At 42.0% G+C, this 14,664-nt stretch overlaps 1 protein-coding gene across 1 annotated transcript; it reads left to right on the plus strand.

Moving 5' to 3' along the window:
• The first annotated feature begins 888 nt into the window (after positions 1 to 888).
• On the plus strand, positions 889 to 9,375 carry LOC145407762 (uncharacterized). Its single transcript, XM_080278632.1, has 2 exons — positions 889 to 960; positions 6,732 to 9,375. The coding sequence occupies exons 1-2, from the start codon at positions 894 to 896 to the stop codon at positions 6,965 to 6,967; spliced, it is 303 nt and encodes a 100-aa protein (XP_080134758.1). The 5' UTR covers positions 889 to 893; the 3' UTR covers positions 6,968 to 9,375.
• The last annotated feature ends 5,289 nt before the right edge of the window (positions 9,376 to 14,664 follow it).

A 14,664-nucleotide genomic window follows, 5' to 3' on the forward strand; every position in this document is an offset into this window, starting at 1 on the left:
ACACACACACACACACACACACACAAGTTCATAACACTCATAAAATCTGCACACACACACACACACAAGTTCATAACACTCCTAAAATCTGCACACAAGACACTATCACAAGTCACACACACACACACACACACACACACACACACACACACACACACACACAAGTTCATAACACTCCTGAAATCTACATACAACACACTATAACATTAAGTCTCTCTCTCTCTCTCTCTCACACACACACACACACACACACACACACACACACACACACACACACACACACACACACACACACACACACACACACACACACAAGTTCATAACACCCCTCAAATGTACGCACATAACACACTATCATATTAATTCACACACACACACACACACACACACACACACACACACACACACACACACACACACACACACACACACACACACACACACACACTTCTCTTCTCATACGTTAATAGGATCCAAGTGGGGCACAAACTGCTGCATCTTCATAACATACACAATTTTCAATATAAGGGGGTAATTTTTCGGTGTGTATAAAGAGAGGTGTCTTCACCGCCATTGAGCTCTGTAGTAACACATTTTGAAAATGACTTTTTTCCTAGAGACTTGTTAAGATTTATTAGTAGACTAAACACTTCGTAAAAATAAATAAGGGTGAGGAAAGTTTGTTTTATTCCTTGTTCTTTAATTAACACCAAATAAATAATAACAATAATTCTCTACACAGCAGTATACACCAGTCCCATCTGTGTCCTGATTGGCTAGCTACTATGACGTCACTAGGTCCCCCCCCCCTCGTACACTTGTGGCTGCTGGGTTGTGGCGGGTCGCGGGTGTACTGTGGGAGGAATTCAGTGTGGACCCTGACGCTGAGGTGGATGAACGCCATGGCTCCTTTCGCTCTGCTCTGCATTTTACTGACTGTTCTACCTGCTTTCAGTTCAGGTACGGTAATTTATGATTTTTTTTTTTTTTTTTTTTGACGTGTTAAGTGCTTTTTGAAATTTCGTTATAGCTCTTTTCATCATTCATTGCCAGACGCCAAGTATCCCAAACAGGATGGCCAAGGGCTTAGAGTTAATTGCTTTACAGGGAGGGGCACTAATCCTCCACCAACCCCACTTGACACGTAGGGAGAACGTTATGCCAACAGCATCTGGTGTTCCCAGGCGGTCACCCATCCAAGTACTAACCAGACCCAACGTTGCTTAACTTCGCTGACTGGCCGGGAATCGATGTACTCAACGTGGTAGCGATTTATTTTGTTCGCTCATTGATATCCTTTCTTGTCTTATCGATATGGAATTTTAAACTTAGATTTCATTACACATTTTCGTCAGCGGATTATTCTGATCATTGCACACTGATATGCTCTTGCATTAGTGCAAACTGCTTCAATATTTAACTATAATGACGCAGAATAGTGCAGAAGTGTTTTATGCAAAAATATAATAATAATAATACATCGCTAAAGAATAGCTGTTACGAAGTCTACTATGCCACTAAGAATAATAATATACGTTATGTATAATGTTGCTTGTTTTCATGCTTACACACACACACACACACACACACACACACACACACACACACACACACACACACACACACACACACACACACACACTTATTTCTTTTTTTTGGTCAGTGTCATTATTCTTATATTTGTTTCGCTGTATTTTTCACTTTACTATATTATTATTGTTATTATTAGTACTAGTGGTAGTAGTAGTAGCAGCAGCAGCAGCAGCAGCAGCAGCAGCAGTAGTAGTAGTAGTAGTAGTAGTAGTATCATTACTACTATTACTTCTACTACTACTACTACTACTACTACAACTACTACTGCATGCTGCTGCTGCTGCTACTACTACTATCATTATTATTATTATCAATATCACTTATTATCCTCACCATTATTCCATATGGTGGGGATATAGGAATCGCCCCTGTCCGTCCGTCTTTCCGTCCGGGCCTGTATCTCGTAAATTACCAGGTGGATTGGCTTCCTATCACACAGAAAGATAGAGTATGTGTCGTAGTTGATGCCCGTATAGGTAAAATTGCCATATTGTCTGTACTTCACGAGCTATGACCATATAAGGAAAAATCTGTCTTGTTACCTCCGCCAAGGAGGTAATGTTTTACCCCGCGTTGGTTGGTTGGTTGGTTGGTTTGTCTGTTGGCAAGATTACTCAAAAAGGTATGAGCGGATTTTGATGAAATTTTCTGGAAGGGTGGGCCATGGGCCAGGGAAGAATTATTAAATCATAGGGAGGATCTGGGTCCAGAGTATCCCGCACAATATCTCTAAAAGTTGGCAATGAATTTCAATGAAATTTTTTGGACAGATGTGCCATGGACCAGAAACGAACTGATTAAATATGAGGGAGGATCCGGTTCCTATATCCACTATCACGGATCCGGATCCTTTTTAATGGTATTGGCGGAGGTATGTGGTCTCTGAGCGCTTTCTGCTGTTATAGTTTGGAAGCTTCTTGCTGGATTCTCTTCATATCTTACGGAAAGATAGAGTATAAGCCCTGGTTTATATCCTTATTTATGAAATTGCCACATTGTATTTTAGGCCCCATCCACACGAGCGGGCATTGCCTGACGAACACTGCCCGCTAAGCGTATATCCCTCGCCTCTTTAGCAGTGTTACCAGATCGATCAGTTTCTGGCGGCCATTGGTCACTACCGGGCACACTTGTTTTGTTGTCCACACGTCAAGCATTGCCTCAACAACGGGCAAGGGTGTTATAGTTTGCCAGTGGTTTCCCTGCTTATGGCGTCATCTACGCTCGTGCCCGCCAGCCACTCTCTAAATGTGTGAATTGGAATGTGGTTTGGTATCAATGTTTGCCCGTCGGGCACTGCCCCTCGTGTGGATGGGGCCTTACGAGCTTTATCCATACAAGGAAACTAATCTGTAAATAACTCTATCATGGAAACTACTTGCTGGATCATCTTAATACAAGAAGCTGTCCCAAGGCACAGCAAACCTGTGCCCGGCAGACATTTTAGTGCTGACGTATACACACAAATGTATATCTAGTCAAAGATATCACATAAAATTTGGAGTAAAGCGGGTGAAAACTGACGATTTTTAGCCCACTTGAAATTTTAGTCCCGACCCACCTGACATTGGCCCGCCTACCGCTAACTTGGGGGTGGCCCCCTGATGTAGTGAAGCAGGTTATAGGATGCAAATTTGAAAGATGCACATTTAGGTTTTGGTTTCATGTCGATGTGACGAATTTGAAAAGAGTTATGTCGAAAAAAGTATTATTAAAAAAAAAAAATCGGGGATCTACAGCCTGGACCTTGGCCCAATTTGGCCCAAAATTTAATCAGGTGTTCAGAAGGTCGTAGCCCATCATCCCTGAAATTTTAGTCAAAATCGCACCACTAGTTTTCACGTGAAGGTTTTAACAGACAGACAAACAGTCAAACAAACAAACAGACAAACTGTGAAAACAATAGCCCACTAATCCCCGAGCCCCTCCGGGGCGGGGACGGGTAAAGATAGTGTAAGAGTCCTAGTTTATGCCCCTTTATATGTATGAAATTGGCATAACTATTAGTGGATATCTATATATTCTTTACCGCATGATGGGGATACGTCTTTGGTAAAGGCTTGTTATTATTGCTGTTATGATCATTATTATCATTACTACTACTATTATTATTATTATCACTCACTACTATTGTTATTACTGTATTATTACTATTATCATTGTTAATGTCATTGTCACTATCACTCTTACTATTATCATCATTACTACTGTTATCGTACTCACTACTACTCTTATCATCACTACTCTTCTTATTATCACCACTACTATTATTATCATCACTACTATCTATCTATCTATCTATATACCTAGGCTGCTTCCCCCAAGGAAAGGGAGGTAGCCGAGACAGGACGACACACTCCCCATTTACTCATCCATTCAAACACATTCATTCGCATCTTAGCCCCAAAGGTGCTATCACTTAAATTTATTGTCACTACTGCTATTATTATCATTACTACTACTATTATCATCACTACTACTATTATCATCACTACTACTATTATTATAACTACTACTATTATTATCACTACTACTATTCTCATTACAACCATTATTATTAACATCACTACTATCATTACTATTATTATTATCATCACAACTACTGTTATTATTATCACCACTGCTATTATTATCACTACTGCTGTTATCATCACTACTATTATTATCATCACTACTACGCTTATCATTATCACTACTGTCAATATCACTTATTTTATTATCACTACTGCTGTTATTATTACGATTACCACTACAATTGTTATCGCTACGACTCTTACTATCACAAATATTATTACCATTATCATTATCACAAGAAGGGAAAGACGAGAGGACGGAGTAGTTGCAAGGAGAGTGGAAAGATTACAAGAGGATGAGAAAAAGGCAGAGTATTAGAGAGAAGTGGAGGAACGATTTGGCAAATATGAATTGGAGCAGATGGGGGACGTGGAAGGTGTGTGTAGAATATTTACAGAAGAAATATGTGCAGCATGTGATGTGGTGTGTGGAAGGAAGAGAAGACGGAGGGGGGTGCAAGGAACAGCGTGGTGGACAGAAGAGGTGAAACAGGCTGTGGCACAAAAGAAGAAAGCATACAATGAATGGATGAGGAATAGGGGCGTGGAAGAGGTTGAGAGGCGGAAGAGAGAGTTATATGTAGAAAGAAAGAGAGAGGTGAAAAGATTAGTAAGAGAGAGTAAGAAGAGAGTGGATGAGGAATTTGGAAGGAATTTGAGTGTAAAGTGGAGGGACTGTAAGAAAATGTTCTGGAGAGAGGTGAAAAGAGTAAGACAGGGTGGAAGTGAAGTTAGCAGGGGAGTGAAAGATAAAAATGGTAGATTACTAGTGGAGAAGGGAGAAAAAGTGAGCAGATGGAGAGAACACTTTAAGGAATTGTTGAACGTGGAGGATGGAAGTAATGCGAGTATAAGTGGCTGGGGAATGGCTGGGAGAAGGAGGGAGGTGAAAAGACAGGAAGAAATCAGTAGGATAGAAGTTGTGGAAGCAATGAAGAAAGTTAAATCAGGGAAAGCCCCAGGAATTGATGGAGTGTGTGGTGAAATGCTGAAGCATGGGGGAGAGATAGTAGTAGAATGGATGTGGAAGATGTGCAGATTGGCTTGGGAGGAAGGTAGAGTCCCAGAGGATTGGAAGTCAGGTATAATTATTCCCTTGTACAAAGGAAAAGGGGAAAAAGAAGTGTGTAGTAATCATAGGGGCATTTGTCTTCTTAGTATAATAGGAAAAGTGTATGGTAGGATACTTATTGACAGAGTTAGAGAAAGAACAGAGGAATTAGTTGGAGAAGAACAGGGAGGCTTTAGGAAGGGAAAAGGTTGTGTAGATCAGATATTCATTCTCAGATCTTTAGTGGAAAAATTTCTAGAGAAGGGAAAGAAGTTGTATGCGGCTTTCGTGGATTTGGAGAAAGCATATGACAGGGTGGATAGACTAGGATTGTGGAAAGTGTTAAGAATATATGGAGTAGATGGGAAGTTGTTGAATGCTGTGAAGAGTTTGTACGATGGTGCGAAGGCTGCAGTGCGTGTGGATGGTGAACTAAGTGAATTTTTCTCTTTGAAAGTTGGGTTGAAACAGGGATGTGTCATGTCTCCATGGTTGTTCAATCTGTACATGGATGGGGTAATAAAAGAGGTACAAGGAAGGGTAGTGGATGTTGGAGTGGCCCTGGTGAGAGAGGATAGTGTTTGGAAACTCCCTGTGCTGTTGTTTGCAGATGATACTGTGTTGTTGAGTGAAGACGAAGGGGAGCTGCAAGGCTTGGTGGATGAGTTTGGGAGAGTGTGTAAGAAACGGAATCTAAAGGTGAATGTAGGGAAGAGTAAAGTGATGGTCTTTGAGAGAGGTGAAGTTAGTGAATGTACAGCGAGGTTGGATGGTGAGGAATTGGAAAATGTGAGTACGTTTAAGTACTTGGGTAGTGTGATGAGTAAGGATGGAGGTTTGGAGGGAGAAGTGCTTGAAAGGGTACAGCAGGGAAGAAAGGTTGCTGGTTCTTTGAAAGCAGTGATAAGAAACAGGGAAGTGAGCATGGAAGTGAAAAAGTTACTACATGACAGTATTGTGATACCAACTCTAACGTACGGAAGTGAAGCTTGGACGTTGTTGGAAGGACACAAGTCAAGAGTGAGAGCAGTGGAAATGAGTTATTTAAGAGGAGCCTGTGGAGTCACATGGAGAGACAGGCTGACGAATGAGGATATAAAGGAGCGTTGTGGTGTTGATGTGGATGTGATAGGAAGCGTTATGAGGAACATACTGAGGTGGTTTGGCCATGTGGAGAGGATGGAGGGTGAAAGACTGACGAAGAGAGTGTATGTGAGTGAGGTGGAGGGGGAAAGAGGGAGGGGGAGGCCGAGGATGAGATGGAGGGATGGGGTGGAGAGGTATATGAGAGAGGGGGGTGTGAGTTGGGAGCAGGGGAGTGAAATGGCGGGGGACAGGGCGACTTGGAGGCGATTTGTTTGGCCACCCCAAACGGGACTGAGGCGTCTGGCAATAGATAGATAGATAGATTATCACTACTGTTATTACCATTATCATCATCACTACTATTATTATCATCACTACCACTGTTATCATCACTACTAGTATTATTTTTACTTCCTAACCCACAACAGGTGAGAGTAAGCCCGCGTGTCCGTCCTCTCCCTGCTGCTACACGCATCCAGCCGGCATGTGTTTCTGCCGCCCAGCCTGCCCCTTCAGGAAGAGGTCGTCCGGGGAGCCCACCACGACCACAACGACAACGAAGACGACCAGTACGACTCGAGGTGACCCCAGCATCGGCAGTGTGAGTAGTGGTAAAGGTCGTCGTGAAGCCCCCAGTGGTCGTCGCGCAGTATGGCAGTCGTAAGCAAGAACTCGGCTCCATTATCCTCAACAAGAACGACAAGAACACCAACAAAAACAACAATAACAGAACAACAAGAATGACAAATAAACAAGAACAAAGAACAAGAACAACACCACCACCACTACAACAAAAACAAAAAAGTAAAAAAAAAGAAACAAACAACAAAAACAATAACAAGAAACCATCAACAACAACAAAAATGGCAAATATGGTCCTTTCACCTTAGCCTGGCCCAGATTTTCGTCCTTTTGCAGCTTATTTCACGTAGCTCAGTGGCAGAATAAGACAATGCTACGGCTCTACATCCCTCCCATAGCACTTTCTCGTGACTAGCAGTTTGAAGGGGTTATTGAGGGCTCTATCTCTCCCCCCCCCCTTGATCCAGAATTCCCTCCTGCTGTTAATAAAATCGCTTGGATGTGATAGGGATTACATGAAAAAGGTAGAAAAAAAAAAGATAATGCTCTCTCTCTCTCTCTCTCTCTCTCTCTCTCTCTCTCTCTCTCTCTCTCTCTCTCTCTCTCTCTCTCTCTCTCTTGCCAGATATATTGTTCAGAGAGTGAAATACCATATCTCATTATCCTGTGTGGTGTGGTGTGGTGTGGCGTGGGTATTACTGACTGGCGTGGTATTATCCTGTGTGGTGTGGTGTGATTGCTACTGACTAGGGTGGTATTATCCTGTGTTGTGGTGTGGTGTGGGTATTATCGACTGGTGTGGTATTGTCCTGTGTTGTGGTGTGGTGTGGTTATCATCGACTGGTGTGATATCATCCTGTGTGGTGGTGTGGTGTGGTGTGGCTATTATTGACTGCTGTGGTATTGTCCTGTGTGGTGTGGGTATTATTGACTGGTATTATAGACAGAAATCTAGACAACAACAGCCCCCTTGCTCCTTCAGGGTGTCTGATAGAGAGTTTAAAAGGATGGAGGCCTTAGAAAGAGGGAAAGACTGACTGAGGGTGATAGTTCCTCATCTGACTTACGGTTAAGATGATGATGGCGATGATGATAATGGGGAGGAGGAGAAGAAGAATGATGAAGGTGGTAGTGATGGCTGTGGTGGTGATGATGGTGGATAATGAGAAGAGGAGGAGAAGAATGATGGTGCTGATGGTGGATAATTAGAAGAAAAAGAACGGTATTTGTGGATATTCCGTAAAAACGTTTCCTTGGCAATTTAATATACACTTTATTTCTTAAACAGAATGAATGGAGGAAGGAAAAACAAAGGAAATAAAAAAACACGTGCGTGTGCCTAAAGTTCATAAAATATTTCTAAGAACTGGATATAAATAAAAGTGGATTAAATGTTTGTGGTAAGCAACTCCCAGGAAGTGAATTCCAGAGAGTAGTAGTTCTGGGGATAAATGAATTTTGATAAGTAGAGGATCTGCATTGCGGGGGAGAGAGTGCAAGTTCACGGGCGCTCCCACCTGCCCGAGCATTTCGGGGGAAAATGTGGAGGGGAGGCACAACTGAAGGAAGTTCGTCAGAGGAGTTACGGTAAAAATATCTGTAAAATAATGGTAAAGATGCAACATCTCAATGTACTGGTAATGGGGGGAGGTCCACCGTAATGGCAGGATTATTGATTAATCTAATGGCTTCATTTGAATTTTTTCCAGCTGCCTTATTGCAACTGCTCCACATCCACTCCACAGTGGCGAACAGTACTAGATCTAAGAATGCACTTAACTTTTTGTCTATTGTGGCCAACTACTCGTCAATGAAGAATTCACGAACTCTGTACAGAAGTCCCAATTTTTTTGAAACATTATTAGGGAGGGATTTAACATAAGCTGTCCAGTTTAGGTTGGTGTTTAGTTTGACACCTAGGATATCAAGTGTAGTGGATATGGGAATAATGACATCATTTAAAGTAATGTGGGAGTCTGACGGATTCTTTCTTTTGGAGAAATTGATGCATTTAGTTTTCTGAGCATTAAATGACACTAGATTTGTCTGAACCTACTGATTTTTTCAGAAAGGTCCTGGTTCAGAGAAATTGCTGTGTTTATCTGGGAATTTATAATATCAGATTGTGTAAAGGAGGTACTAAATGTGTAAGAACTATGAAGTGTCGAGTCATCAGCATAAGAGTGTATTGGGTTGTGAGTGACATAGGAGGTCATTGACATGAATGAGAAAGAGAGTTGGGGCCAAAACTTATCCCTGAGGTACGCCAGCATTTATAGAATGAAACTGGGAATTAATTTCATCTACCATTACCAGTATTTTTCTATTATGAATTTTAGCCGAAATTAGAGGAACCAGTGAGGCAAGGCCACAGTGTGACATGTTAGACAATATGGCCTGCTGCCACACTTTGTTAAATGCTTTTGAAATATCAAATGCTATTGTGTGTGTTTCATCATGTTGATCTATTATTTTGTTAATCTAATGGGTAAGAAGGCAAAAAATGTCTACAGTTGAACGTTCTTGTTTTAATCCATACTGCCGATCATTGATAAATTTATTGATTTCTAGGTGCTTGACTATGTGTTTATTAGTGTCTCAAAAACTTTACAAAGAACAGAAGTTATAGCGATTGGTCTATAGTTTGATGGATCAGAAGTGGCCCCCTTCTTAGGAACAGGGTGGATATTTGCTTCTTTCCAAGAGGCTGGAAAACTTGAGGTACAGATGCATAAGCAGAAAAATTTTACCAATACAGGAGCCAACACTGGGGAGCAAGTTTTACGTACAATTGAAAGAATTTCGTCTGGACCAGTAGCTTTATTGCTTGACAGATTCCCCTCTTGCAAGGTCTACCCCAGAGGACTGGAAATCAGGTATAATTGTTCCTCTGTACAAAGGAAAAGGGGAGAGAGAAGTATGTGGTAACCATAGGGGTATTTGCCTTCTTAGTGTGACTGGTAAAATATATGGTAGAATACTCATTGATAGGGTTAGGCATATGACAAAGGAGCTAGTTGGAGAAGAACAAGGGGGATTTAGGAAGGGAAAAGGGTGTGTAGATCAGATATTTGTTCTAAGATGTTTAGTGGAGAAGTATCTAGAGAAGGGAAGGAAAGTGTACGCTGCCTTCATGGACTTGGAGAAAGCTTATGACAGAATAGATAGGAAAGGTATGTGGAAGGTATTAAGAATATATGGAGTGGAGGGGAAATTGTTGAGTGCTGTGAAGAGTATGTACGAGGGAGCTAGGGCTACGGTGCGAGTGGATGGTGAGCTGAGTGAGTTTTTTTATCTCAATGTGGGACTGAAACAGGGGTGTGTAATGTCTCCATGGCTGTTTAATATATATATATATGGATGGGGTCGTAAAGGAGGTACAAGGTAGGGCAGTGGATGTGGGGGTGGCCCTAATGAATGAGGGTGAGATTTGGAAGCTTCCGGTGTTGCTGTTTGCTGATGATACAGTATTGTTGAGTGAAGATGAATGGGAGTTGCAAGGTTTGGTGAATGAATTTGGGACAGTGTGTAGGAGGAGGAAGCTGAAAGTTAATGTAAACAAAAGTAAAGTTATGGTGTTTGAGAGGAATGAAGTCACAGAGTGTGCAGTGAGGTTGGATGGTGAGGATATGGAGAATGTGAGTGCATTCAAGTACTTGGGTAGTGTGATGAGTAAGGATGGAACTTTGGGGGATGAAGTACGTGAAAGGGTACAGCAGGGAAGGAAGGTTGTTGGCACACTGAAAGCAGTGATGAGAAATAGGGAGGTGAGTATGGAAGTTAAGAAGTCTCTGCATGATGGTATTGTGATCCCTACCCTGACGTATGGAAGCGAGGCGTGGACCTTGCAAGAGGGGAACAAGTCAAGAGTGAGAGCAGTGGAAATGAGTTACTTGAGAGGAGCATGTGGAGTGACATGGAGGGACAGGTTGACGAATGAAGAAGTGAAGGAACGTTGTGGGGTTGATGTGGATGTGGTTGAAAAGATTAGGAGAAATACACTGAGGTGGTTTGGACATGTGGAGAGGATGGAGAGTGAAAGACTGACTAAGAGGGTGTATGTGGGTGAGGTGGAGGGAGGGAGAGGGAGGGGTAGACCGAGGATGAGGTGGAGGGATGGAGTTGAGAGGTATATGAGGGAGGGGGGGGTGAGTTGGGGGGAGAGGAGTCAAATGGTGGGTGACAGAGTGACTTGGAGGCGTTTTGTCTGCGGCCACCCTTTGCGGGATTAGGGCGTCGGGCTATAGATAGATAGATAGACGTATCTTATGTGAATCTTGAAAGGGGGTAATTGAGGGAATTAAAATCAAGTACAGGAATACTGTGACTTTCTGTGTTTAGGGGTGACTGTTGAAAAAATATCAAGATGAAGGTTGACTTTTCCGCATTGGTCACATACTAGATTTCCATTGGGGGACTGTAACAGTGGAATGGAAGAGGTGGTAGTGAAGTTAGATTTGAATTAATTAAGGGTAGACCAGAATATTTTATCATTTGGATTGTTTAGTAGTTTGTTAACCTGTCTATGAAAAAAGTTTGATTTAGAAAGATTGATAATAGTTTTGGCACGGTTTCTGATATTTCTATAATAAAGGCTTCTTAAAGGTAAAGGCTTCTTTAGTTTTGGTCCTTGTGTAAGTGTTATAGGCTCTTGTTTCTTGTTATGTTACTCTATCACAATTGTTGTCAAACCATGTAGGTTAATTACATCTTTTTCTGTAACTATGATGGGGTATGAATGTTTCCATGCCGACTTTAATATAATCTGTATGTAGCCCAATGTGAGTTTGCATCTTGAGAGAAACAAGAGGTCCAAGAAACATCCATGAAAAAATTTTGGAAACCCTCCCAGTCTACCTGTTGTAGTGCCATTTAGACACCATAACATGTTCAGAGCAGGAGGACGTGGTAGGTGTTGAACTGGTGGCTTGTATCAGACAATGACCAGAGGATCTGAAGGGGGACTTCACTTCGACATAATAATTATCTGAATTGGTTGTTTAAAACACGTCCAATAGGTGGGGATTTTGACTGGAGTTGTCTGGTACACGGGTTGATTGACTGATTAAGTGGGTGAGATTAAATGAGCCTGCAGATAGCTCACATTCAAGACCAGAGTCATCAGTTGTGGCTGAATAAGTGAGCCATCCATCATTATGGACATTAAAATCACCCAGGATAGTAATTTCTGATGCAGTATTAATGTTGATTACACTTAGTTGTGAATACAGTCAAATAAACTTGGTGCTTGAGGGGCATTAGGGGAACAATAAACACAACAGAAATGCTAAATTTTACCCAAAGAATTTAATTTGTGTATGGAATAGACGAAATAAGGAGAATTAAATTTAGTAATCTCCTCCATGGCAATTTCTGATTTAGCAAGGCAACATACTCCTTTGGGTCTGAAATTTTGAATCAAGATATTACCAGGAAAATTAATCTAGCTAAATCGGAGGTGGAGCTTACCTGAGTCTCTGTCAAAAAAATAAAATCTGGGGATTCAAACTGGAGGAAATTGTGAACAGAGGTGATGTTGGATTGAAGACCCCTGATATTGCAGAAGAAAATTTTATCGACCTGACGAGCAGTTTTAGAGCACCGCAACACTGAAGGTGGCACGGTAGCTTGATGATGACCAGGAGAGCACTGTGCGGACGACCCAACCCTGTCGGTAGTGGTCATCCGAGAAACCACCGCACTAATTCCCAGTACAGCAGCAGCCACGGTTATTTTTATGGGGGGGGGGGAGCTGGGATATGTTGTGGAATGTGTATATGTAATGACAAGATCGATGTTTTATGGAGAGAGGATAGCCGGTTTAAGGCAATGTGATATAATGTGGATGTGTGTGTTATGTAAGGAAGGCAGCCTAATGCCCTCTGATGTGTGAGGCAGAATGATGTGTAACCAGCTACCAAGACCTAGGAGAGAAAATGGAATCCAGGCTATTCCTTGAGTCTCCCGTTATCTTGGCGGTAGCACTTCCCTGCGCGGGGCGCCTACCCCAGTTTTCTTGTATAGTTTATTAATGCAGATTATGAAGGTACAGTATTTTAAAAGATATACATAACATACGAGGGAATAATAACATGGAGTAGGTAAAATAATTAGCCAAAGAGCAACTGTTAAGCCATGTCGTTCGTTCGTTCGTTCGTTCGTTCGTTCGTTCGTTCGAGAGAGAGAGAGAGAGAGAGAGAGAGAGAGAGAGAGAGAGAGAGAGAGAGAGAGGTTAGTTTTTGCTGATCTTACTGAATGAGATTCTTCCTCGTTTATTTATTTATTTTTTTTACTTACCTCGTATTCACCATCCATCCCTTCCTTCCCCACTCCCCCCTTCCCTCCCCCCTTCCCCCTCTCAGTAGTAGTGGTAGTGTTGTATAGATGTTGATGTAGTCTGTGTGGCCTAGCAGACCCATCGATCACAAACAACCAACACCTTCATGTGGCAGACAGCTCCTAGCCAGGGTGGGAACAGGGTCCTTTCACACGGCAAGGTGCAAGTAAAATGAAAGGTGCATACCCCCAAGAGGATGAGCTGTGTATAGGATATGTATTTGTAGTAGTGTCAACCCAGACTTTGTCTACTTGGTAAATGTGGCTGAGTTCCCCGCCTGGGAGTGTTGTTCATGGCCAGCTGTGTATAGGATATGTATTTGTAGTAGTGTCAGCCCAGACTTTGTCTACCTGGTAAATGTGGCTGAGTTCCCCGCCTGGGAGTGTTGTTCATGGCCAGCTGTGTATAGGAGATATGTATGAGTCGTAGTGTCAGCCCGAACTTTGTCTACTTGGTAAATGTGGCTGAGTTCCCCGCCTGGGAGTGTTGTGCATGGCCAGCTACCACGACACTGCCATGGTAGTACCTCCCTGAACGATGGTAACCATGCAGCTACTACATTTTTGGTGGGCTAACGGGTGCTGCACCTTGCCCAAGGGTGACCCGGGACTGTGCAGGGCAGGGGGGTCCATCTTCTCTGAACCGGACCCGTCACAAGGCCGCATACTCATGATGTGTTCGGTAATGATGAGAAGTGAAGCAAATTATACTCGTTTTACTCTAATTTGGCCAAGATTTTTTGGTTATTTTGTAGTTTATTTCACACTCTACATTCCTTCCATAACACTTCTTCATGACTGGCATCATATTCTACTGTTAATCTCATGTAACAGCTTAGAATTCAAGATGGACGGATGGCAATTTTAGGCCAAGTTAAAGTGAAAATGGTATAACACACAATGGAGTATAGAGGAAGGCAAACAGTAGCAGGAAATCCTTTATATATATTTTTTTTAATGCAATATGTTTTTCAAATTATTTAACTAGAACCACATATTGAAATTGTGCTTAAATATGGAGAAGCAGATTTAGTCTCATTTAAACCTTCTTCAGATGTAAAATCAAAATAGTTATCTATCTAGCTTTCAATCTATTATCTATCTATCTATAATCTATAATCTATCTATGACTATATGTGTGTATGTATGTATGTATGGATGGATGGATGTATATGACCATACGAGACAGTCATACAGACAGACAGAGAGGGAGAGACTAAGCTTCTCTCTCTCTCTCTCTCTCTCTCCACACACGCACACACACACACACACACACACAATACTTTCCTCTTTCCCTGCCCCACTAATTCCAACCTCATCCCCACAAATCACTCTCAGGGAGAATATTGCTGGGCTAGTGAGAATTTCCCCAGTGTTTGTTCACTTTGAGGTTGTTACCCTGTGCGAAAAAGTATAGATTTATTAACTTAAATGATAGAGTTA

Source organism: Coenobita brevimanus, chromosome 74 (assembly GCF_032717465.1).
Source record: "Coenobita brevimanus isolate Jiangsu-jjx chromosome 74, ASM3271746v2, whole genome shotgun sequence".
NCBI lineage: Eukaryota > Metazoa > Arthropoda > Malacostraca > Decapoda > Coenobitidae > Coenobita > Coenobita brevimanus.